The sequence below is a fragment of the Lemur catta genome, chromosome 8 (assembly GCF_020740605.2).
Source record: "Lemur catta isolate mLemCat1 chromosome 8, mLemCat1.pri, whole genome shotgun sequence".
Classification (NCBI taxonomy): domain Eukaryota; kingdom Metazoa; phylum Chordata; class Mammalia; order Primates; family Lemuridae; genus Lemur; species Lemur catta.
The window spans coordinates 19194872-19220089 of record NC_059135.1 but is presented as its reverse complement, the minus strand read 5'-3'; the positions used below and the strand labels follow the sequence as shown (position 1 = coordinate 19220089).

The window sequence follows — 25218 nt, the reverse complement described above, 5'->3', positions numbered from 1 at the left end:
CGGGGCTTGGGAGTAAAGAGAAAAAGATGGTAAAAGAGGGGACAGAATATTGAGGGGATGAACTGGTAATGGGTGGCTATAAGCTACTTGATAGAGAAGCTTGGTTGTGAAAGGAGAGAAATGGGACAATCAGATAGAGGAAGTGGCAATGTAACGTTACTTTTTCCAGATAGGAAACTCTGAGCTTGTTTGAAGGCAAAGAGGAAGGAGTCGGCGGAAAGAAGTTATAGCTATTGGAAAGGGAAGAAATCAAGGATGAGGAAGAGATGGGATCAAGAGTAGAGTTGGGGGGGGGGGGGTCAAGGTGAGCACCTACTTTCAGATCACTCACTCTGGGGGAAGCCAGCCACGTGCTGAGGACGCTCAGACAGCCCGCGGAGAGGCCCACGTCCGGAGGACCTGAGTCAGCACCATGTGAATGCACCTTCTTGGAAGCAGAACCTCCAGCCCCATTGAAGCCTTCAGATGACAGCCCTATCTGACATTTTTAGAGATCTTGAAACAGAGCCAGCTAAGGCACTCTCACATTTCTGCCTCACAGAAACTATCTACCGGAAAGCCACAGTATTTTTTTTTTTTTAATTATATTGACTGAACACTAAACCATATGGCACAAAAAGAGGTCTTTGGCCCTCCAAATTCTATAGGCAGGAAGCAGGCAGAGAAGACTACTCACCACCCAGATAACGCACTCCCAGTTTCCTGACACATATAACTGTGTGAGATAATAAACATTTATGGTTTTAAACCTCTAAGTTTGGGGTAATTTGTTATACAGCAACAGAGAACTCATATATTTGTATGGAGACACATCTGATTTCATTCTAGCCTCACAGCAAACTGAGAATAAAAGGTATCCAAAATTTAGGAAAACACTGTTTGTTCTGTAGCCATGATAATAAGTAGCCAGCAGAACTAGTTTTAAACGTGTTCAATCAACAACTGCCGAAGTGAACACGTTTTTTTTTCTTTTTTTTTAAGTTTAGAAAACTGTCTTTATTCTATTAGTAGTTGGAAAAATTAACTGGTACAGAAAAAGTTTAGTCTGAAAGCCACCCCATCAGTGCTAGCCCCTGATTGACTGAAAGTCAGTTCATACTAGTTTGAAAGTTAGCCAATCAGGGACAGACTTACTTACCTGACTTTCAGAAACAAGGCTCTGACTGATGGGTTGGGTTCCAAAAGAATCTTTGCTGAGGGCTATGGTCTGAATGTCTGTGTTCCCCCAAAATCCACATGTTGAAATCCTAACCCCTAAGTGATGGTACTAAGTGAGACCTTAGGTCATGTTGGAGTCCTCATGAATGGGATTAGTCCCTTATAAAAGAAACTCTAGAGAGCTAGCTAGCCCCTTCCCCATGTGAGGACAGAGTGAAAAGTCACCATCCGTGAACCAGAAAGGGGACCCTCACCAGACACCCAACCTGCTAGCACCTTGATCTTGGACTTTCCAGACTGTGGAACTATATAAGAAATAAATTTCTGTCATTTATAAGCTACCTAGTCTATAGCATTTTGTTATGGCAACCCAAACAGACTAAGACACTGAGGGAAGGTGTTGATCAATTGGACATGTTTAAAACTGGTTCTGATGACTACTTTTTACTATGACTACGAAACAATCCATCTTTTCCTAAGTTTTGGGGAACACTTTTGTATTCTCAGAGTGTAACATTCTAATTGTAGGGAGATGAGGGAATCATGTTTCAAGGTGAATTGGGGACGGCATCTGTTTTGCGAGTAGATGATGGCTGGGCACCTGTCTAAAAAGAGCTGTGCTTGAAGCAAAGGATGGCCACCTAAGGTGAGCTGCCAGGAGCTTGCCAACCCTTTATATTTCATATTTCCTATCAAAGATTTTAATGGGGTCTTCAAAGGTCATCTCTCTTTATTGCCTCCAGATAGGATTATCCCTCCCCCGACCCCAGTCATCTCATAAGATGGTCACATCTGTCTTCACATCCCCAAGAGACTCCAAAGCATCTCTTAGCTCCTGTTTTCTGTATTATTCTGTCGTTGGGCTCAGGAAGCTCTTCCTTAAGCTCAGGAAGCTCTAATCTTGGCCTCTCCCATTCTGGCCACTCAAGAGTGCTGAACACCACACATTTTTATGTTCATAAAGCCCATTAATAATGATTATCACTTCCATGCATGTGTTTACTTTGCTACATGTCCCTAGGGGCACTGTCCCCACAATAAAGAAAGAGGACAAGTGAACAAGAAATATGAGGTTTGCAACTTACCTTCTCACCTATATTCTTTGGCATTTCTATCTCCCTCTGAACATCTTGGCACATCTTCAAAAAAGAGGAATGGGAAATAGGAGGTAAACTTTCTCCCAGCTCTGAAGCTCTGATTCTTTAATCTGCTTGGTGTCTCAACTCCTAGTTTGAAAACCCACACTGTGTAGAAGGGCCAAGGAAGGCCCTTCACAAGCTGCCCCAGGAAACTGAAGCGTAAAACAGAAGCTGTAACTAGGAATATATCATGGCTTAGGGCAACCTCCGAAGCTGTGGTAGTTATACCCTTAAAGCAGGTATGATCTGTTTACCTGTCCCCCCATCATGCAATTACCATGATATGGATTTCTGAGTGGCAGTTTTTCTAGAGGACTTGGACCAGGAAAAACATTTTTATATTAAATACAGACACATAAAGAGTCGAATTCAAACTTCATCTACATTTTTAACAACAAAACTTGAAAATCTTAACCTTGAGGGGGGACTATGTTCAGCCTCTATACCTAGTCCCATCTGGATAGAGGCCCACTCTCTTCTGCATTGGAGCTACTTTGGAAGAAGAGCCCTGGTTGAGGTCATTAATACCCAAAGCCTACTCATTCCAATGGTTGAGTTCCTTGTCCCCTGGATTATTTACCTTGGAAAGTCTCTCTTTCCTGACTCTTCAAGCATACACCTTTGTGCTCTTAGACACCTCAGCCAAATGAGTTCCACAGTCCAGCAAGCTCTATGCGTAAGAATTTAAAGATAATGGTGCCCATTCTATTCTAACAGACAAAGTTGGGCAGTGAGGAAGCAGTGACACCAGCCAATTTCATCCTGCAGATCCTACCTGTAAGAATTCCCAATTCTATTACTAAGCATCTGATTTAAGAGTGTTAAGTGCACCCTCTCCACTGCCATTACAGCAGGTGATAAGACAGATCCCAGCAACTTTCTGAGGTCTTGGTCTAAAAAAGAGGAGAGAGGTTTCCTTTAGAGAATAGCAAGGTAGATGTGGTTGGAAAAGTTGCACCATCTTTGGATGGCTTATTTAAAGTTGCACTCATCTGTTTAGGTGTAGTTATAATGTATGACTCAGTAGCCAGAAGTTGGGATTTCTGGTCCCAGCCATTTGAATCTCCATCTATGGTGGGAGGAAGAATTATTCTTAAGTCTCATCTATCAGTAGTTTTATTATATTCTGCCTCCCCCAACTAGATTGATGGGTTTTGCATAATATCATATGTTTATGTAAATGACAAAAATATTGTAACACAAATAAAATGTTATTGTCAATCCATTCTTGTAAGAGGATCTCTGCTGCACTCGCAAAATAAAGTGTTATGAGAAATAAAGGGAAGAAATGGCTTCTGTCAAGTTGAGGATCATTTCCCAAATTTCTCCGTCTCACCCTATTTGCTCCCTCCTGATGGCTTTGCTTTCCTATCTTTCAGGTGGAACGCATCCTTGGGATATCTTTGCACGTGCCCCATCCAGGAAGAAGCTCTGTGATGTATGGATTGTGCATTTGCACATTCAAGTCAGACTCTTTATAAGGCATAGATAGAGATCAGGACTGGGATGGAAGAGCCAGCACCAGTGGAAGGCCAGACCCAGCTCTCAAGCCCCCACCAGGGCTCACTGAGGAAGGCTGTGGCTGCTGCCTTGGCCCTGGATGGGGAATCCACAATGGGTCGCAGGAAAAAGAAGAAGAAAGAATCCCGCCCAGAATCCATCATCGTCTACCGCTCAGACAACGAGAAAACGGATGAGGAGCCTGAGGAGTTGGAAGGTGGAGAGCAGCCTAAAGAGGAGGAGGGAGACGATTTCCTAGACTATCCTGTGGATGATGGTGAGTCTGTCTAGGGCCACTTGTTTAAGGCCATGGGAAGGAAACCAAAAGGGCATCCCACAGAACAGACAGGTATTGGCTCACTGATCTGTTTTTTCTTAGTGATACATTTCTTCTCACAATGTTGCAGTCTTCATTCAACAAATCCACAGTATTTACTGAGCATCTATTATGTTCTATTCTAGATGATAGGGAGTGTTCTAGATGATAGGGAGGAAATCTCCACCACCGTTTCAGAACTTTTAATGTAATGGAAGAGGCTGACTTATACACAAAAATTGTTAACACAAGCAGATTATGCTAACCACGTAAGTTCTGGAGTGTAGGAACATCATCATAGCTCACTGTAACTTCGAATTCCCAGGCTTAAGCGATCCTACTACCTCAGCCTCCCCAGTAGCTGGGCCTACAGGCTTGTACCACCACGCCTGGCTAATTTTTCCTTATTCTTTGTAGAGACAGGGTCTCACTCTTGCTCAGGCTGGTCTGGAACTCCTGGCCTCAAGCAATCCTTCTGCCTCAGCGTCCCACATAGTGCTAGGATTACAAGCGTGAGCTGCTGCTCCCAGCCTCATTTATATTTTTAAAAGATCACTCTGCCTTCTCTGTAAAGAATGGATTACAAGGAGTGAGACTGGAAGCTGATGGGAGACTGTTGTGTCCCTGCAGCCACAGAAGCACGGATTTAGAGGCTTGGGCTGACAGCAGGAGAGAGAGCTAGAGAAGAGAGGCTGGATTCAGAATGCAATCTGGGACTTGCTGATGGATCAAAGGCAGCAAGTGAGGAAAAGAGAGGAATCCATAATGACTCCTGGGTGTTTGGCAGGAATGAAGGAGAGGATAGTTGGTGGTGTCCTTTACTGAGATGAAGGAGACTGAAAACACGAGGTTGGGGGACAGCAGGACCCTTCTATCAGTACAGTCAGAGCCCCTGGCACTATCCAGGGCCTTGCTCTGTAGGTGACTCCATTTTCCCTCTCTTGCAGCTGTGGGGCAAGGAGTCCACACGCAACACAGGCAACGTGCTCACCTAGAGCCGGTACTCACCCCACCTTCCCCCACACTTCTAGACTACATTTTACACACCAAAGGCCACAGACTTCCCTGTATCCACATCTCCAACCTCACTTCCAGAGTGGCCAAAGGATGGCTGTCTGGGGGAGTGCATGAGGGGGGTGTAGCTGGGGGGGGCACATGCAGGGTGTGTGTGGTATGTGTGTATATGGTGTGTGGTACATGTGGGGGTGGGAGTGTTTGTGTGTTGTGTGGTATGTATGTGTGTGTAATGTCTAGTGTGTTGTGTGTGGGGTGTATGTATATGGTGTGTGGTGCATGTGGGGGGTGGGGGTGTTTGTGTGTTGTGTGGTATGTGTATGTGTGTAACGTCTAATGTGTTGTGTGTGGGGTATGTGGGGGGGGTGGGGTGGTTTATACAGGTGTGTGATGTGGAGGGGCATGGGTGGTGTATGTATGTGGTGTGTATTGTGTGTGGTATATGTGCATGGGGTATGTGTGTTGTGTGTGTATATGTGTGTGTTGTGTGTGTGTAGTGCTGGGGGCTGTGCATGGTGTATGTATGTGATGTGTGTGGGAGGATGTGGTGTGTTATGTGTCTATATATGTGTGTAGTATAGGTATATGTTGTGTGGGAGGGTGTGGTGTGTGTATGTGTGTGGTGTGTGTGTGTGGTGTATGTGTGTGGTGTGTATCATATGTGTGCTGTTTGTGTACAGTGTGTGTGGTGTGTTGTGTGTGTATGTATGTGGTGTGTGTTGGTGTGTGTGGGAGAGTGGTGTGTGGGAGAGTGTGGTTTGTGTGTGTGGTATGTGTGGGTGGGTGCATGTATGTAGCATGTGTGCAGAGCCTGCATGTGAGGCTGGGATGCCCACGGGTGTGTGAGGAGGCCCCACTCAGAGAAGCGTAGAGCTAGGCAGGAGAATCGAGGCAGGGTGGGCTGCCCCTCGGTCTAACGCACACACATACAGTCTTTGCGCACAGTAACTGATACTCATGAATGACATTTTCACAGCACTTGTTAACTAGACACAGGATCATTATAAAGTGATATCTGTAGTAAAGTTCCTCACACCACTTCATGTCACAGAGATTGTGCCAAGATTGAGGCCCAAATGTGGAGAAAGAACATGAAAAACAAGCTTACCCTGCGCCCCAATTTGACATGTGAAGTGAGAGCTCACTGTGGGAGCAACAGTACCAGTGGTCACTCTCCTGAGGGAGACCCCTTCAGTCCGTCATTGAAGTACTGACTCCAGTGCTGTGTCCGATGCTATAAAAAAGGACACTCTCGTCCTCATCCCCAGCCTCAGATGATGACGCTGTGGTGCACTTCTGATCCGCAATTCTGATTTTGACTCTCGCCTCTTTTGTGCCCTACAGGTGTGTGGAACATGCCTTTCGACAGCCGCTATGTGACATTAACTGGGACCATCACACGTGGGAAGAAAAAGGGTCAGATGGTGGACATCCATGTCACATTGACAGAGAAGGAGCTGCAGGAACTGACCAGGCCTAAAGAGTTGTCAAGGGAAGCAACATCAGAAGGAAGAGAGGCCTGCCAAGTGGGAGCTGATCGTGGGCCTCATGTGGTCCTCTGGACGCTGGTCTGCCTGCCCGTGGTCTTTGTCCTCTCTTTTGTTGTCTCTTTCTACTATGGCACTATCACCTGGTACAACATCTTTCTTGTGTACAACGAGGAGAGGACCTTCTGGCACAAGATCTCATGTTGCCCCTGCCTCATTCTCTTCTATCCAGTGCTCATCATGGCTGTGGCCTCTGCCCTGGGCCTCTATGCCGCTGTGGTCCAGCTCTCGTGGTCCTGGGGAGCATGGTGGCAAGCTGCCCGGGACATGGAGAAGGGCTTCTGTGGCTGGCTCTGCAGCAAGCTGGGGCTGGAGGACTGTTCCCCCTACAGCATTGTGGAGCTGCTTGAATCCGACAATATCTCAGCCACTCTCTCCAACAAGGACCCCACCCAGGAAGTAGAAACCTCCACTGTCTAATCTCCCCAAAACTTACTTCCTTCTCTGCCCCAGTAGCCTATATATGATCTTATAATTCCACCAGATTCTTTCCTTAAATTATCCCCTCCCCACCACAGTTCTTCTGGAAAATCTTAAGCCCATACTGATCTGTCCTGCCATCTTGATGGTTCCCCGAGGAGAGCAGGGAACAGAATAGCAATTTGTGCTAAACCAGTCCATCCAATGGACAAACTATTCTTGATTCTCTGCCCTAAAATGACCATTTATCAGGGACAAGGAGCTCCACTGTGTATCAGTTTAAGAGCCTGAAGATGTTACTGGTGCCTGGACTCCAGGGGAATGTGTGACTTAATGTGACAGGGAGAATAAGAGGCTCAGGAGTGATCAAGTCCACCAAGGGTATGGAGTGAAACATTTGGGAAGCTGGGCTGCCACAGTGTAGCAGAAAGTAAAGATTGGTGTGTATCATTTAGAGTTAGATTTAGCTGTATATAATTAAAACCCTAAAATATCAGTGGTTTAAACAAGATAGAAGTGTATTTCTTTCTTATATAGAAGAACCCTGGAGATAGACCATCCTGGGACCCTATGAAGTCATCAGGCCCTTGGCTTTTTCTATTCCTCTGCCATTAATAGTATGTGACCCTCATTGCCTTTAGCTTCAATCCCAGTGCTGAACTACATCTCTAGCCATCACACCCATGTTTCTGGCAAGACAGAGGAAGGGACAAAGAAGAGGACACCCTTCCTGTTTAAGGAGACTTCCCGGAAGTCAACCCTTCTGATATTTCATTGGCCAGACCTCAGTCACATGACCTCACGAGCAAAAAAAGGCTAGGAAATGTAGTCATTTGGCTAGATAGCTATATTCTCACCTAAATATTGGGGTTATGCTAATTGGAGAGAAAAGGGAAGAATGGCTATTTTGGTAGGTAAGTAAGAATCTCTGCCTCACAATAATTATTTAAGTACATTCAGAATTCCAAACTGCTAATATGGTTTTATTTATTTATTTATTCATTCATTTATTTGTTTATTGAGGCCTGAATTTTACATGGAAGATTTATATAGTGAGATTAGCTACATATACTACATATGTGATATATATAGGCATTAACACCTCACATACTTTGCAATTAAACTTATGTAATATCACGTGGTTTTAGATTTTTTTGGAAAGGAGTAGTGGACAGGAGAGAACAATTAGATAATAGTAGCATAACTCTTTTTCCTGGTGGTGGACTTGGGGACGGGGTGGTGCTATTCAATCCAATCTACAGATTAAAGACTGGGAAGAGAGTGATTGCATTTGCCAAATGTTCCCCCAATAGGGATCAGTAGCCCTAAGCCCAGAGAAGCCAGATTGAGCCTTCTATTATTTGGCAAAACCTCACTCAAAGCTTTACTCACTCAGACCTTTCTAGAGTTTAACAAACACGATCTTTATTGTGCTGAGATACTTGTGTCTTCCTGGCCACTAGGGGGCGTAAACCAGATTCATCCAGATGAATAGATTCTGAATTTAAAATAACAAAAATCATTTCGAAGGGTATCCTTCTCATTTCAAAATATCAAATGCTAAGAGATCAGCAGATTTTGCAAGTATTTTGAAGAATATATGGTGCTTTTTTCTTGTTCACGTCTCAGAAAGAAGCTGTTGAAAGAACTGCTGTGAACCAAACCAGAGGGGTTGGCCATGCTCACCCACAGAAAGCCAGGGACATTTGCCTAATGTATGGTGCTGAACTCCACCTTCAGAAGAACCCTTTTTTGGGGGAAAAAACTATTAATATATTGGTAAGAAAAAAATATGCCCAGCATTTTAAAAGATAACTTTGGTGCTCTCTGGCGCATTTGCAGAGATATGAATAATTGAAATGAAGACAAAGAAAATAAAAATAAAGTCTGATTAAAATTTGCTCACTTTGTCTTTGAGGCTCTCTAAAATTTCTTTGAATTTTACAGCTTGCAGAGAAAGGGTGAGCATGGTGGCTGTCCTATATATATGTAATGATCTTAATATGAATCCTTATGTCTTGACTCTTTCCATATGCCACTGATTTATGGGGATTCTATTTAGATGGAATGTTTCCACAAACCACATTAGAAACTTGTGACCACATTTGCCACATTTTTCTGGGGTTGGGAAACCAATGGCAAAGGCTAAAAAGAATCATGATTAGGACAAGGGTAAGGTGGCCACGGTGGAATGGAGTGGGAGATGAGAGTGAGACCATGCCCAAGGGATCCTAGATGAAGTTAACATGGCTTTCACCCTAGTTGGGCTCATCACCTAGTGAAGAAATAGGCTTGTAAACCAGAATCATTTCAAAAGGGCTCTACAGAGGTGGGTAAAAGCCTGGACTAGAGAAAGGAAAACCGAACCAAATAGAACTAAAGCAATCTCATCTTTGCTCTTAAAAAGCAACTAGAGAACATTAGAGAAACTAGAGAGTTAAATACCATATTTGAACAATTCTTTTAGCTCATAGTCATCTAATCTTTATGGTAAATATCAAAAAGGAGTACTCTATGTTCCAGTTGCTTGGCAGCCATAATGTGCTCAGCTGTATAAACCATATCAGCTCAGTGTGGTGACACTGATGTTTCTAAGTCACGTTGTCTATTGGTATAGGTAGCATTCTTCATTTTAGTTCATGTCTAAGAGGGATAAAACCCATGATTTCCTATAAAACAAGATTTCAAATCTTAAAAAGGACTAATTTCAAATGATTTAAAAGTTTCATTCTGCCATTTTGGAATGGCCACCCAGGGCTTAAGTTTTGCAGTGTTGAGAAAAACTAGTGGCCAACATCAAAGATTTCTCTTTCTCACCTCAATTAATTTAATTACTAAGATAAAACTTTTCTTTGTGGATTTTTAAAAATGGTATTTGATGGAAGTGGTGGAATATGGTACCATCACTCCTCACATCTGTTTGAGATATAAACTTTTATTTCATATCTATACTCTATTAAAATTTTAACTAATTTTCCTAAATACCCATATAACCATTGTTATGGCTCTGTCAGAGCACAAAGCCTGCACATTTTTGTTTTGTATAACGCTCATGAAGTCATCACTCATATAGGTCACTCTCAGAGTGATATAAAACTCAAACATATTCTAGCAACTTGAATTGTAATTTCAAAATAAACTAAATATTTTGTTCACCTTTATTAACTACCCCAAAGGGAATACATGGTCTACATTATAGCAATAGTTCAAAAAACCTCTGTTATTTTAGTTGTCTATTGTTGCTGTAACACCTGAAACATACTGGCTTAAAACAACCACCTTTAGATTCTTTTTCTCATAATTCTGTAATTTGGGCACAGCTTCACTACTAGTGTCTGCTCAATGTTTCTAATGCTGGGACGGCTCTTTAGGGGTTGCAGGATCTACTCCTAGACAACCTTACTTGTGTGGCTGCCAACTAGGTGCTGGGTGCCTTCTGGGTACATTCCTGGGGCTATTGGTGCTCAGTGCTTGCATTAGGCTGTTTGGGCTGCCAAAGCAAACTTGGGCTGTCATAACAGATAATACCATAGATGGGGTAGCCTGAACAACAGAGATTTATTTTCTCACAGTTTTAGAGGCTGAAAGTCCAAGATCATGGTTCTAGCATATTCACTTTCTGGTGAGGGTTTTCTTCTTGCATCGCAGATGGCTGCCTTCTTGCTGTATGCTCACATGACCTCTTCTTTGTGTGAGGGGGAGGAGAGGGAGAGAGAGAGAGGGAGAAACTCTTTAGTGTTTCTTGTTATAGGGACACTAATTTCATCATGAGGGCCCTACCCTCATGAATTTTTTTAAGCCTAATTACCTCCCAAAAGCCCTGTCTCCAAATATCATCACATTGGGGGTTAGGATTTTAACATACGAATTTTGGGGAGACACAAACATTCAGCCCATAATAGTGCTCCTCCATGTGGCTCTGTTGGGCTTGCACATCATTGCAGTCTCATGGTAGTTGGCCTTCATTCATGGCATCTGGGTTTACCAGGGTACCAAAGCCAAATCTGCCAGGCATTCTGAAGGCTTTGGCCTAGAGCTGGCCCAGTGTCACTTCTGGTTAATGCAGTCATAAGGCCAGTCCAGATTCAAGGGGAAGGGACTATATAAGAGTGTGAATCCTGGCAGGCATGGCTCACGGGGTTCACCAAAGTAACAGTCTATTACTTTCCCAACCCACCCATTTCCTTCATGTGCCACTGTGGCTCCCATACCGTCCTCTCTGTCTAACTCCCTCCTCACCTCCCCAACACACACCCCAGCACCACCACTAGCCATTGCCCATCAACCTCTTGTCCTCCCCCTCTACACTCAATTCTGTGTCAAACAAATCCAAAAAGATCTTGCACTGACAGGTAGAAATGGAACCAACAAAGCCAGCATCAGTTTGTTGTGGAGGAGGAAAAGAGTAGCCATATATAGTCACAGAGTCTAGCTTCTGATGAAGCAGGAGAGAAAGAAGCCAAATCTGATTAATATCATATACTATGTCTTATCATGGTATATGACTCCCTCGTTTTTAGTTTCTCCATTTTCTTTAGGTAAATCGTCTTTAGTTTCTTGGTTAGCCACTTGGGCCTGTTTGCCCTTTGCTCCCCTTTTCCCTTTTGTTTGCACTTTTGTGGTCCTATGATTTATCCTTTCTTGATGGCTTTTTTGGCTTTGTTTCCACTTTTTCAGGAGCAAGTGTAGCTAATAACCTTGCTAATTTCCTTATGGGCTCTTCCTTCACCACCCTTTTCTTTGAACTGACCTTCTTGGGCATTTTGGCAGCAAGAAAAGGGCAGCTTCCAGGTGCTTGCTGGCTGTGGCAAGGCCAAGAGCCTTCACAAAGCTGGGCTGCCTTGCCCACTACTTCTCCATAAAAATATTATTACAAATATTTCAGCTTTCAAAGAACTCCCTGAGTTTGAATCAAAGGGTGGAAAAGCCTCCTGGGGTCTGTAAAAAGAAAATCAAAGTCCCAGGTCCACCCTTCCACCAACTCCTTAGGCAAAAGAGATGTGAGGGCCACAGGCACCTGTGAAGAACTGGCCCCATGGATCATTCATTAATAAAATGAAATTCCTTGCTAACCTCCCATAAGCAAGGACATATGTGTTGTACGTATGTCTAGCACCTAAAACTAAAGCTTATTTAATTTCACATTAACAGTGAATTACAAGTTTATCTTTACAGAACTGGAGAAAAGACAGAATCAGACATTCTTCCATCTACTCAGGGACATCTACATAACTGATTCTTCCTTCACTTTCCTTTTCCCTTCTAACATTCCCTCTTATTTTATGCAAAATGTATATTTCCTGGGCCTCACAAGAATGTTGTAACCACTGTGCTTCATCAGCTCCCCCTTTACCTTTTTCCTTCTCTCTGTATGCCTTTCAAATGCTGAAGGTTCCAAATTCCTCTTAGGAAAAACAGCCAGAGCTTGTCTGCAGTTCCTGTTCTTCCTGAGTGAATCCTCAAAATCTTGGCTTATGATAATGAACCTCAATTGTGTGTGACTCTCATTTCCTGCCACTTAGCAATTAAGTTAACAGGTTTATGAATGTAACAGGTAAAGGTCTGAAAAGGGGCAATGAAATGTTTTATGAGTTGTCTCTTTAAAACCTCCCACCCTTTTTGGGAATTAAAATCTGCATTCCTTCTCAAGGCCAGTATTCTAAGGGGCAGAAAATGTTCTTTGCTGTTTGTTTTCTAGTATCTGAAACCAAAGAGATGGCCAAACAGAACTGTTTAAGGGTCAGAAGATCATTTTCACCGAAGATAAGGTCAACTGGAAACCACCAATTAAACAACAGCCAAAGCCACAACATCTGACACTGGTCATGGTCATGTAGACCGGAGTCCAACCACCAAATACCACTATTTTTAAAAGCCCTGTTTTCTACTTAAAGGCACTAGTCTACCTCCCTCCTCATTTGCCAGCAAATTAATAAACTTCTCTTTCTTTTTTTTAAATCACTTGTTCTCTTCTTCACGCTCAATTTGGCCTCAGGGACAAGTATCGAACCTTCTGTAACACCGGCAAGTCTGACAATGTCTGATTTTGCCGGCTTCAACATATTTATAACTTTTGCTTATGGATTCTCTACACCTTTTCAGCTTCAGTTCTAGTTTTTCCCAGGTCCAGTTTCCAAGGAGAGAATACGGATTGGACTTGATTTTCCCAGTTTGGGCAGAAGTTTGTAGACACATTGCAGGTTGCCAGAGGCTTTGTTGAAACAGCTGTCAGCTTGTGGGTCACCTGGTATAAAAAACAGCTGTTTCTGTGCCAAGCTCGGCTTGGGCCAGTCTCCCTCGAACGGGCAGGGGCTGCGTGCTGGCCAGTTTCCTTGAAAGAGAGCCAACCAAGCGCTGTGATTTACAGCTGCCGTTTCTACAACTCCCTGGACTCGTCTACTAAATAACCCTCGCCTCCTCCCTTCCAACCTAGTGACGCTCCGGACTATTGGGAGAGCCTCAGCAGATGCTGTTTTGTGCCTACAGGCGTCTGTAACTCCCCTTTCTACTTTTTTTTTTTTTTTTTTTTGGCCTGGAAAACTCCTACTCATTCTTCAGGAGTTGGTTTCAGATCGTTGCATTTGTTAAGTCTTTATTACACTTTTTACTATAAGAAACGGAGACTCTTAGAGAACTTAAGTGACTTCCTGGACTTACTCTCAAGGAAATGTAACTCCAGAGCTTTGACACAAAACTTCGTAGGTGTGATTTTCGATGAGAAAAAAGGAAAACGAGTCTTTCGGAGCAGTGATGAATATTAGTCGCCAACACTAGCGCCTCAGCTCAGACTCCACACGTTCACCAAAGCAGAGGCGAGGGCATATGCGCATGCTCAGAGCCCGAATACGGTTTCCCCTCCCCTTCCAGGCTTAACCGGAAGCTGCTCTTTTGTCTACGGCGGGCAGCTAGACCGCCGGAACCGAGTTGCGGCGCTGCAGGTTCCCGCCCGGAAGAGGCAACTAAGGCGCCTGCGGACCGGCAACATGGCGTGGTCGGGGAATAAGGTAGAGAGCGAGCCACGGGCTTGGGCCTTACCTCTGCCGGGTATCCGGTGAGGGTGGCTGGGAAGCAGGAATCGTGGGATCACGGCAATGCAAAAGACTGGAGCAGGAGGGAAGATCATAGTGGCAGGCTGGAACCGGAGGGCTAGGACCGAGGGATGCGATATGAGAAAAGCTGGGGATTTGTCTGAAGACCTGAATTTGATCCTCATTCATTCTCTCCCCTTCCATTTCCCATCCATCCCATTCCCCTTCTCCCTTTCCCACCTGCTCCTCATTATACCTCCCTCTTCACCCGCCTCCCCTCACTACCCTTCATTCCCACTCCACCCTCTAATCCCACCTCCTCTGTTACTTTTGAGCCTGAGTTTTTAAAAATCTATATGGGAATGGATGATAAGCACCTACCCCACAGGCGTGTGAAATTCGGAGAGGGACGATCTGTGAATAAAATAACTTGAAATGTAAAATGTCACATTATTATCTCTGTAACAATTTAATTTCTCCCATTTATTGAAAGATATTCAATAAACGTGTGAGACACAGAGGATAATAAAATAATCTAAACCCTTTATTTCCATCTTATTTAATCTTAACAACAATTCCATGAAGTGAAAACCACTTATCCTCAGTTTGCAAGTGGGAGAACCCAGGCATAGGGAACTGATTATAATAATTAGCCCACGATCTATAAGTGATGGAACCTGGGTTTGAACCCAGGCCGTTAGGGTTTCAGAGCCCTGGAGAATCTTTGTGTTGCTAGGAATCTGTGATCCTTGATGTCCCAGATTAATAAGAGAAACTGCGATCAATTTTAACGTGATTTATTTTAAATATCGCAGGAGAGTGGTAATTGTCTCAAAAGGGTCACTAGAGGAAGGTGTGGTTCCAGGGATTCATTCATTCAATATAGATAAACAAGATAGGAGTTTGAGTAACTGATCCCTAGTCCCCTGAACTCTATGTTGGTAAATGTTGATTAAAAAAATTATGAACTCAAAATGCCACTCACTTCCTTTGTTCCTCCTCATTCAGGGGCTGAAAACCCTAGCTCTAGTAGAGGAGCTGTTACTTTTGTGGCAGATGGACTTGAAGTAAAATCCTAATAGCCTGTATTGCTTCAGTATAGAAATGAAGAGTTGCTATGCTGCCCAATATCTCTTTCCTGGTTTCTTACCACTGCCAGAAAGGAGCTCAAAGTATTACATAGACCATTCTTCTGCCTCCAGACAAGAAGTTCCATGTTGTGAAACTCTTTGATGTAATTTTCCCGATACCTGATTCCTGGCAAAAGACCTTTAATCTTCTAGAATTTTCTGGTTTAAAAGCAGTTTTTGGCCAGGAGCAGTGGCTCACACCTGTAATCCTAGAACTTTGGGAGGCTGAGGCAGAAGGATTGCTTGAGGTTGGAAGTTTAAGACCAGCCTGAGCAAGAGCCAGACCCCTTCTCTACAAAAAACAGAAAAATTAGCCAGGGGCAGTGGCACTCACCTCTACTCCCAGCTACTTGGAAGGCTGAGACAGAAGGATCACTTGAATGTGAGATTGCAGCAAGCTATCATGATGCCACCGCACTCTGTTCCGAGCAACAGAGTGAGACCCTGTCCGCCCCCCCAAAAAAAGTTTTTTTAATCTGTCATGCAATTAGAGGGGGAAAAAAGTAGTTTATATGAACTTGTAGTAAGTAAATGCAGCAGCATATTTTGTGACTTAAGTTTTTTTTATATTATTATGTCCAGGGCATTGAAACTGTGAGATATAAATTTTATTACTCTTAAAGGAATTTTGGGCCAGGCGCGGTGGCTCACGCCTGTAATCCTAGCACTCTGGGAGGCCGAGGCGGGTGGCTCGCTCGAGGTCAGGAGTTCGAGACCAGCCTGAGCAAGAGCGAGACCCTGTCTCTACTAAAAATAGAAAGAAATTATCTGGCCAACTAAAAAATATATATACAAAAAATTAGCCAGGCATGGTGGTGCATGCCTGTAGTCCCAGCTACTTGGGAGGCTGAGGCAGGAGGATCGCTTGAGCCCAGGAGTTTGAGGTTGCTGTGAGCAAGGCTGACGCCACGGCACTCACTCTAGCCCGGGCAACAAAGCGAGACTCTGTCTCAAAAAAAAAAAAAAAAAAAAAGGAATTTTATAGTTTGTTACCACCTTCTTTTTTTCAAATAAGCTATTTTTACTCCAGAAATCTGTTCGTATTAGTGCCTTATATTCAATTTTTTTGTAAACTAGAGAAAAATAGTCTTTTCATGTGTTGCCTGAGATTAACCACATTTAGAAATCATCTATAACTTCCCTAATAGGAGCTCATACAGGTTTTTCAAATACTTTTAGGGTCACAAGATCACTGCTTCAGAAAACAGTAGTTCCTCTATTGACAACTTCTAAATGTTACTTTTTCCCCGTTATATGGAGTGAAACCAATCCCCCTGTAACTTCCATCTGTTGATTCTGTTATCTTTCTTATAGATCAGTCTTTTCATAACACAGCTGTTAAATATTTGGGAACTATCATGTTCCTCTTAATCTCATCTGGCTCAAATATCTAGTTTTTTCCAACTGTTCTTTACAGCTCATATTGTTCAGATCCTTCCCTAACATGCTCATTTCATGGTCAGTTGTAATTAATGTTTCTTATAGGACATGATGCCCAGAGCTGCTCACTACTGTTGATTGCTGTCTATCTAATGACTGTGCCTTTGCTTTATGTGGTTCCCTCCGTCTGTAACTTTCTTGTTCACATGATTGATTCCCACTCATTCTTGAAGACTCACTCAAAGATGTCCATATTCAGGAAGCCTTTTCTACCTCCGTACCCTTCATTTTTCCCCTCCACCAGCCTTGGGTGGATGCTTCTGTGTCTCTCACTGCCCACTACATAGCTGTCCTGGAACATTATGCTGGCATTATTTGTTATGTATCTGTGTCCTCTACTGGAAGAGATTTGGTGTCATAGTCTTTATTTTAGATTCCCAATTTATAAACTGACTCATTGTCGGAGTGTACCATGTTAGCATATATACATTGTAGTACTTACCAGTTGTCACAAAAAATGCTTCCTAACAAACCACACCTCAAATAAGTGACACAGCAAAAGCATCTATTCTCATGCTAGTTGGTCTGCAGATCAACTGCAGTTTGTCTGAAGAATGCTGGGCTCAGTTGGGCTGGACTTAACTCTGACCTATAGGTTGATTTCATATCTGCTCAACATGGGTTTATTCTGGGGCCCAGACCCAAATGAGAGGCAGCTACATGGAGCATGCTCCTCTCCTGGCAGATACTTTCTAGATTAAATAGTATCTCCCTTCCCTTTATCCTGCCTCCTCTAAATACCAATACAGGTTTTGACATATCTCAGAATCTTTTTTTTTTAATTTATATTTTATTTAATTTATATAATTATTAGACATTTTATTTTTATTTTTTTTAAACTAAATTTCAGCATCATGCTCTCACTGGACGAATATTTTTCTTATGATTGTATTTTCTCAAACACTCTTTGGGACTTTACTTCTAGGCAGCTGTTGTGCTATGTATGGATGTGGGCTTTGCCATGAGGAACTCCTTTCCTGGTGAAGAATCCCCATTTGAACAAGCAAAGAAGGTAATGACCATGTTCATCCAGCGACAGGTAAGTTTCAGATTGATTTTGAGCTTGTAACCCATGTTTTAACTGCTTTTTTCCTCCACCTGCATTAAGATACCAACCTCCTTATAAACGTCCAGCCTCACTGTTTTGGGGAATCTGAGAAGTTTTCTTGCATATACTCATATTTAAGTCCACCCACCACTAGAGCCTGATAATTTGTCTTCCCTCATTCTGCCCCTTCCACTGGATATTATGGTTTTTATCAGAAACAAGAGGCAGTGTAAAGTAATGTTTAAAAGCACGATCTCTAGAGCCAGTGGCCTGGGTTTGAGTCCTTGCTCTGCTAACCTCATGATCTTGAATAAGTCCTTCAACTTCTTTGTGCCTAGTTCATTTATCTTTGGCTGTATAACAAACTACCCCAAAACTTAATGTCTTAAATGACATATTAAACAATATCACCATTCATAGTTCTGTGGGATGAGTGAGTGGGCTCAGTTGAGTGACTCTCTTGAGGCCTCTTATGCAGTGGCAATCAGATGGTGGCTGGAGCTGGAGTCATCTGGCTTGAATGTTTAGATGGTTCATTCACATGGCTGGAAGATGATGCCTTCTGGTGCCTTTGAGCTCAGTTGAGTTTGTCCATCAGAACTCCTACATGTGGCCTGTGTATCTTGGGATTCTCACAGTGTAGCAGCTGGTTCTAAGAAGGAGTGTCCCAAGAGTGAGTATTCTAAGAGACCCTGCCTTTGTGGCTTCTTATGACCTAGCTTTAGAAATCCCAGAGAGTTGTTTTCTATTAGTGAAGCAAGTCACTAAGGGCAGCTCACATTCAACAGAGGGGAATTAGACTCCCTCTCTTTTTATAAGGAGTAGCCTACAAATACAGGGAGAGAAGGAATGGATGGTGGCTATCTTTGGGCCTATCTACCACAGTGCTTCAGTGTCCCGTGTATAAGATGAAAATAATACCTCTTACATAGGGTTGTTTTGAGGAATAAAAGATTTAGTGTAGATAAAGTGCATAGGACAGTGCTTAGCATATTGTAAACACTGTATAAGTATTAGCTATGATTATTATTATTATTTCCGTCCCTTCTACTTGGTGTGACTGACAGTTTTGTTAATTCCATGAGGTCCTGCTTTATTCACTGGGTACTACTGCTTCTCCTGAACACCTCTGCCATTTCTTCTGGGTGTTGCCACTTGTCATCCTGGATTTCCACAAATCCTAATGACCTGGAGTCCTTGAGGTGTCAAAGAATAGGGTGCTGTAACCCCATTCTTGGTTATAGTTGTGTTGGTGGTATTCAATTATTATGGTTGTGCTCCAATATAGGATGGTTTTGTGGTGGTGGTTGTTGTTTTTAAGAAAGAGTCTGAATCTGGAAGGTAGGGGCACAAAAACCTAGTGCCAGTCCCATACTACAATCAAAAGTTTCCTCCCCTCCCATGTCTGAAGTTTTGTTGTTGGAGCAAAATTACCTTGCCTTGAGATGAATTCTTGTCTAGGAGGCAGATACCTGCCTAGCCATTATGCTAGACATGTCTGAACCCTAGCAACAGAGACCTTTGCTCCACGTATTAATACAACTGGAAATCGTAGGTGGAATTATTTACAGACTAGAGCATTTAATAGACCAACAAAAATGAAGAACGACAGAGTTCCATTATCTCCCCTTACAGTACTCTTCCCCAGCAATGTGAAAGGCTTATGTTAATAATTAGATGAGGACGGGACTGCCTTTTGTGTCAGACAGTGGGTTTTTAAAAAATATTTTATTATGAAATGTTTCATAGAAGAGGAAATGCAGAGAATAATATAATGGAAACTTATTTTCCCATTGTCTTGTGCTATATAATCCTAACGTTTTACTATATTTATTTGATTTCTTTTTTTCCTTTAAAAAATAAAGTATTTTATTATAGATAAACTTGAAGCCCTTTCCCAATCCTTTTTTTCTCTCTTCTTCTCCTCCTTTTGTCAGGATTTTGGTAGTTAGTACCTTGCATATTTTATGCTGTTGGACATAAGTATGTATTTATAGAAAATGTTTAGTATTGTATGAAGCTGTCAAAAGTGTATGTAAATGGTTTTATATGGTACATGTAATTCTGCAACTTATTTTTTTCTCAGCCTAATGTATTCACATTGAGAAATGTTGCACAAATTTACTTTTACTGGGTTCTAATACTCCATTGTATAAATACTCTGCAGTGCATTTTTGCATTCTCCTGTTGATAATTTGCTTCCAGTTTTTGGCCTGTTATTAACAGTGCTGAATTGTAAACTATCTTGTCAATTGTCTCCTTGCATACATGCATAAGAATTTTTCTAGGGTATACTGTATATACCTGTCAGTGAAATTGCTGGGATATAGGCGATGAAGCTGGAACTTGTTTTTGTTACTCTCCAGAAAATTTAAACCTTGGATAGACATTCCGGAAAGACAGATTAAAATCTTTTCAAATTATCCGTAGTTAGTTATCATTGAGAACTAGAGTCCGATTTGGCTGGAAGTCATCAGGAACAGTTATTAATTGTACCCTCTTGTTCCCTCACCCCAACTTGTGCTGAAATGAAGGGTGGGAATTATAGCCAATAGTTCTGCTTAGAACTTAGGAATTTTCATTGTCCATAAGTCCTGTGTTTCATCCAGCCCAATATTCTATGGCCCCAGGGACCGGCCATAGGGTAGTATGATTGTCCTGTTTCCTAAAGGTTAGGTATTTTATCCCTTGTAGGTTGTTCTAATATAGTTTTCAGCCTTCTGATGTTCTTCTCTAGGTGTTTGCTGAGAGCAAGGATGAGATTGCGTTAGTCCTGTTTGGTACAGATGGCACTGAGAATGCCCTTGCTGCTGGGGATCAGTATCAGAACATCACAGTGCACAGACACCTGATGCTGCCGGATTTTGATTTGCTGGAGGACATTGAAAGCAAAATCCAACCAGGTTCTCAACAAGCTGATTGTATCCTTTTTCAGCCAGAGAAGACGTTTAAGAAATTTTCTTTAATCTGGGAATCACAGATTCCTTTAATCTCTCCAGTCTGGTGAGACATCCCCAGAGTCCCAGCTCTGAGTATGTGGGTATATTTTGCTCTGAGGATGAGGAGGTGATATGTATTAGGATTTAATGAGAAATTAATCAGGTTAGGTGCCTGGGCTCCAGGCACTTTCATCACATGTCTCTTCTCTGCATTAGTGGCATTGAGAGGTTGGGAGGCACAAGAAGAGGAAGATACTAGGGAGTATATGTGTGTATTGACTATATGCAGAGGTGGTGCTGGTTAGAAATGTTTGGAGGTAGAGAAAAGATATTTTTAGGAGAGTATGGGTATTAGCATTCTCTACCCTTTTCTGGATAGAGGATGTTTTTATGTCAGAAATCAGATTGCTATTCAAACTGTGAGATTTTCAATTTAAGGGGTTACTCTTGTTATTTTTCTAAACAATTTATAGTGCCGTCCTTGATCACTGGGAGGTGCTGCTGTGCTGGGAGTGACTTGCAAATGCTATATTATGGCTCACTTCATATTTAAGAATGGACTGTAATCACCAGAAATGAGTTCTAGATACTGTTAAATATCATTGTAATTTTTGGTTGAATGAATGAAATGTATTAGACTGCCTCTTGTTTCTTTTCTTTTTTTTAGTTGTATGTGTCAGGATGTATATTTTGATATACAGCAAATGTGAGAATATATGTTAATGAATAAACTGCAAGAAGGGCACTTGGGCAAGTACTTAAGTCATCACATAGTCCATTGTCAACAATTCCCATCACTAGACTTTGCTGGAAAAAAATTGCATGTTCATGGGAAGAAGGAACTGTTTGGTTATATCTCTGCCCTTAACTAGCTGAGTTCTGGATGCGCTGATCGTGTGCATGGATGTGATTCAACGTGAAACTGTGTAAGTGTCTCAACTGAAGAGTTGGAAATGAGCCTTTCTACAAAAATTTTGTGGGTTGATGTATTCACTGTACTATGTGATTCATTATTAAATCAAGTAGCATGTTTGTGTGGCTAAGGAAACATTTGACAGAATTCAATGGTTCAGTTCAACCTTTTTTTTTTTTTAAAGTTTTAAAAGAACAAAGGCTATACTTGGTAGGAATTTTTCTGGGAGAAATAAATGTTTGGCTTATTTCAGTTCCCTTCCTATTTGACTTAAGCCAATCACCAGGAGTTTTTTTTAAATGCTAAGTGGTATGTCACATACGTAGTTGATATTAAGTGCATAGTGACTCTGGCCAACTTCCTAATTCATTATTAAATCACTGTGCCTTAAAAATGTGTATCTTTGAATACACACACCTGCTCCCCGTCCCCCTCTGCCCCCCCCTTCTGTTAGGAAAAATATATGGGCTAAAATCCCAGGCCTAAATCTATAATATCATTTCTCAATCTTTGTACATCCTCTGCAAAATTCTACCACTAGTCCTATTTGTGGAATCAGATCAAGGTGTTTGAAAAGTGAGTATCAATTAAGTGCAGTTCTGAAGTTGGAGTACACTGGGAGAATTCCTTGTTTAAATTTTGCCTATGTGGAGGCTGGAAGGGATCTTTTTTAATCACAGCGACCACATCTTTGAGCTGAGTTAGAGTTAGGAATTCAGGGACATAATATTTCTATAATGCTGAGAAATTTAGCCCAAGATATTCAAAGTATAAGGTATACCAGGGTTGATAATGTGTTTAATAAGAATTTAACTATCAATAATACGTATACTTCTAGGATGTAATCACATTTATTAACTGTATCTAGATTCATTCCTTAGCCTCTCTCCACTTAGTGACAAAATATGTTTGAATTTGTAATTCAGGAGAATGATTTCTTAACGTGATAACTCTTTCTTTTAGAGGAAAAAAATTTGAGAAGAGGCATATTGAAGTATTCACTGACCTCAGCAGCCCATTCAGCAAAGATCAGCTGGATATTATAATTCATAACTTGAGGAAATCTGGCATCTCCCTGCAATTCTTGTAAGATACTAAGAATAACGTATGTAGACAAATCCTGTGATCTCCTAATGCAGTAAGTGGGACCCCTTTACAGAGTGTTTGGTTCACGAAGTCTTCTCTTTCTGCTCTGAGTTGGAATCTGTCAGATGACTGACAACTCCACACTCACTGATTACTCTGTATTCTAGAAACTGTTCTAAGTTTTGGGGACAAAGAGATGAAAGTCACAGTGATCCAGAGGAACTGAGCTCAATAGCAGATCATTGTTCACTGTTCTTGGACTCAAAGAATTGAGGAGTTAGAAGAATTTTTTATCACTTCTCAGCCTTTTGGCTAAGATCAAGTGCAGTGAATCTTTTGAGGATATTCAGTTTATCTCCTTCCTACGTAGAAGACTTTATCCTAACAATTACCAGATTGATGGTTTCTTTTCTTTTCTTTTCTTTTCTTTTTTTTTTTTTTTTTTTGAGACAGAGTCTCAGTCTGTTGCCCAGGCTAGAGTACCATGGCATCAGCCTAGCTCACAGCAACCTCAAACTCCTGGGCTCAAGCAATCCTCCTGCCTCAGCCTCCCGAGTAGCTGGGACTACAGGCATGTGCCACCATGCCTGGCTAATTTTTTCTATATATATATATTTTTAGCTGTCCATATAGTTTCTTTCTATTTTTAGTAGAGATGGGGTCTTGCTGTTGCTCAGGCTGGTCTCAAACTCCTGAGCTCAAACAATGCGCCCACCTCGGCCTCCCAGAATGCTAGGATTACAGGCGTGAGCCACCGCGCCCGGCCTGGTTTCTTTTCTTAAACAGCGCTAGAGGTCGGGTTCAGTGGCCCACGCTTGTAATCTCAGCACTTTGGGAGGCCAAAGCAGGGTGATCACTTGAGGTCAGGAGTTCAAGACCAGCCTGAGCAACATAGTGAGACCTGTCTGTACAAAAAATAAGAAAAATTAGCTGGGGATGGTGGTGCACACCCTTTAGTCCCAGATACTCAGGAGGCTGAGGCAGGAGGATCACTTGACCCAGGAGTTTGAGGTTGTAGCAAGCTATGATCGCACTACTGCCCTCATGCCTGGGCAACAGAGCGAGACCCTGTCCCAAAAACAACAAAAACAAAAGCAAAACAAAACTGTGCTAGAGAACTGTGTCCTACAGACAGTAGATGTTTTAGGGTAGATGGGAATCATTTTAAACACATAAAATGTTTACATTTTGCTTTTTTTCAGAACCAAAGATGCAGACACATATATAAAATGTAATTTGCTTATGTGTATTTAGAGATGGGGTAACAGATTTAGAGGGAAAAAAATGTGTATTTCCAAATTTGTTAGGGAGAGAGTTTCTCCTCTCACAAAACACTTGAATTTTCCCTCCAGCATTTACTTTCTCTATCTTATATCCTTAACAAAAATTTATTTTCACTACACTGATCCGTCCTGCTGCATTTGAAACCTGTTTTTTCTTGTTCTATTTTTGGTGAAAGCAGAGTGATGGTATAGGATATTGAATTATTAATCTCCTGGGGACGTTCATTTTTCAAATTGAGAGCTATACCAAGAAGCCTCTAGCTCAGAGTGGTGTGCCTTTGGCTTTTTAAAATGCCTGCTATGGGGAATTAAGAACCTCTCTTGCATGCATGTATCTCTTAAGACCGCCAAGGGACTTCTCCTTTCTGTAGGACTATAGAAAAATAGTTCAGAATAACCCATCAAACTGGTACTTGTTGAGATGGTACTTCAGAGAAATTAAGTGCTTTTTAAGTGACACTTCTTACAGAGTTGAGGTTTTCTAAGTACTTCAGAAGCCCAGCTCAGCTTCTGTTCCCTGTTCATAATCTCAGGATGCCTCTACATGGTAGAAGCATAGTGCATCTCTCTGAGTGTCATTTGAAAGGGCTACTCTCTTTTTGTGTGAGCAGTACAGAAAAGCGTGAAGAAGAGGAAAGATAGCCCTTCTACTTGCTTATTTGACTTGTATTTTTTTCTTGAGTAATATGCTTTCTTCCTGTGCTGCAAACCTCTAGCATACACAGTAGAGTTTATGGTTTTATTGTTTAGTATATTCTGTGTATGATTGATTGTTCTAGTTGGACTAAAGAAATACCAGCAGCTCAAAGAAGCACTGTGTTCTGAGCAGACTTATTTCTTGGACATAGTTTTTAGTTTCTTCTACTGGCTACTGAGAAAGCTTATTTCTGGTCTGATGTATGGTAGAAAGAACTGTTATTATAACTTCTTTTTCCAGGGTAACTTCCTGACCTTCATTTCTATGTCATTTGTCCCTTCCTGGTTGATACTATGGAAACAGCAATAACCTGATGCAAACACTATGTGCCATACTTTGCTCTCTGGAAGATTTTTATCTGATAGATAATGCAGGGCATGCAAATCTGTCATGCTAAGCATGCATAGAAAGATTTAAACAGAAAGCCCTGTTTAAGTATAGCAAAGAAAATGATAGAGAAAGTGCCTTAAAAATAGCCATCCACTTAGCGAAATTTATAAACAAAAGAAATGGATTTCTCACAGTTTTAGAGTCTGAGAAGTCCAAGATCACAGTGCCAG

At 41.9% G+C, this 25218-nt stretch overlaps 2 protein-coding genes and 1 long non-coding RNA gene across 4 annotated transcripts in view; 2 read left to right on the top strand and 1 right to left on the bottom strand.

Annotated features, from left to right (window-relative positions):
* Nucleotides 1–3681: 3681 nt before the first annotated feature.
* TMEM169 (transmembrane protein 169) lies at nucleotides 3682–7603 on the top strand. Its single transcript, XM_045558816.1, has 2 exons — nucleotides 3682–4074; nucleotides 6472–7603. Exons 1-2 carry the CDS (start codon nucleotides 3804–3806, stop codon nucleotides 7092–7094), a joined length of 894 nt encoding a protein of 297 aa, XP_045414772.1. The 5' UTR covers nucleotides 3682–3803; the 3' UTR covers nucleotides 7095–7603.
* A 3032-nt stretch (nucleotides 7604–10635) lies between these two features.
* Nucleotides 10636–25210, bottom strand: LOC123643632. Of its 2 annotated transcripts, XR_006736856.1 has the most exons (4): nucleotides 25181–25210; nucleotides 14504–14536; nucleotides 14130–14240; nucleotides 10636–10776 (listed from the first exon to the last, which is right to left on the bottom strand). It is a non-coding gene; the product is annotated as an uncharacterized LOC123643632 (long non-coding RNA). The 2 variants fall into 2 exon arrangements; XR_006736855.1 differs by lacking the exons at nucleotides 14130–14240; nucleotides 14504–14536; nucleotides 25181–25210 and adding an exon at nucleotides 13752–13895.
* The window catches only part of XRCC5 (X-ray repair cross complementing 5), an 84614-nt gene continuing 73322 nt past the window's right edge, over nucleotides 13927–25218 (top strand). Inside the window, exons 1-5 of the mRNA XM_045559263.1 lie at nucleotides 13927–14098; nucleotides 17618–17731; nucleotides 20478–20661; nucleotides 21557–21605; nucleotides 22556–22678. Coding sequence (XP_045415219.1) covers nucleotides 14078–14098; nucleotides 17618–17731; nucleotides 20478–20661; nucleotides 21557–21605; nucleotides 22556–22678 — 491 coding nt within the window. The 5' untranslated portion in view covers nucleotides 13927–14077. The remainder of the gene's footprint in view (nucleotides 14099–17617; nucleotides 17732–20477; nucleotides 20662–21556; nucleotides 21606–22555; nucleotides 22679–25218) is intronic.

Bases quoted from the DNA above. Each gene is read 5' to 3' on its own strand.
- TMEM169 (XM_045558816.1), top strand. From the start codon at position 3,804: ATGGAAGAGCCAGCACCAGTGGAAGGCCAGACCCAGCTCTCAAGCCCC. The intron at 4,075-6,471 runs GTGAGTCTGTCT...TGTGCCCTACAG, and splicing joins AGACTATCCTGTGGATGATG to GTGTGTGGAACATGCCTTTC.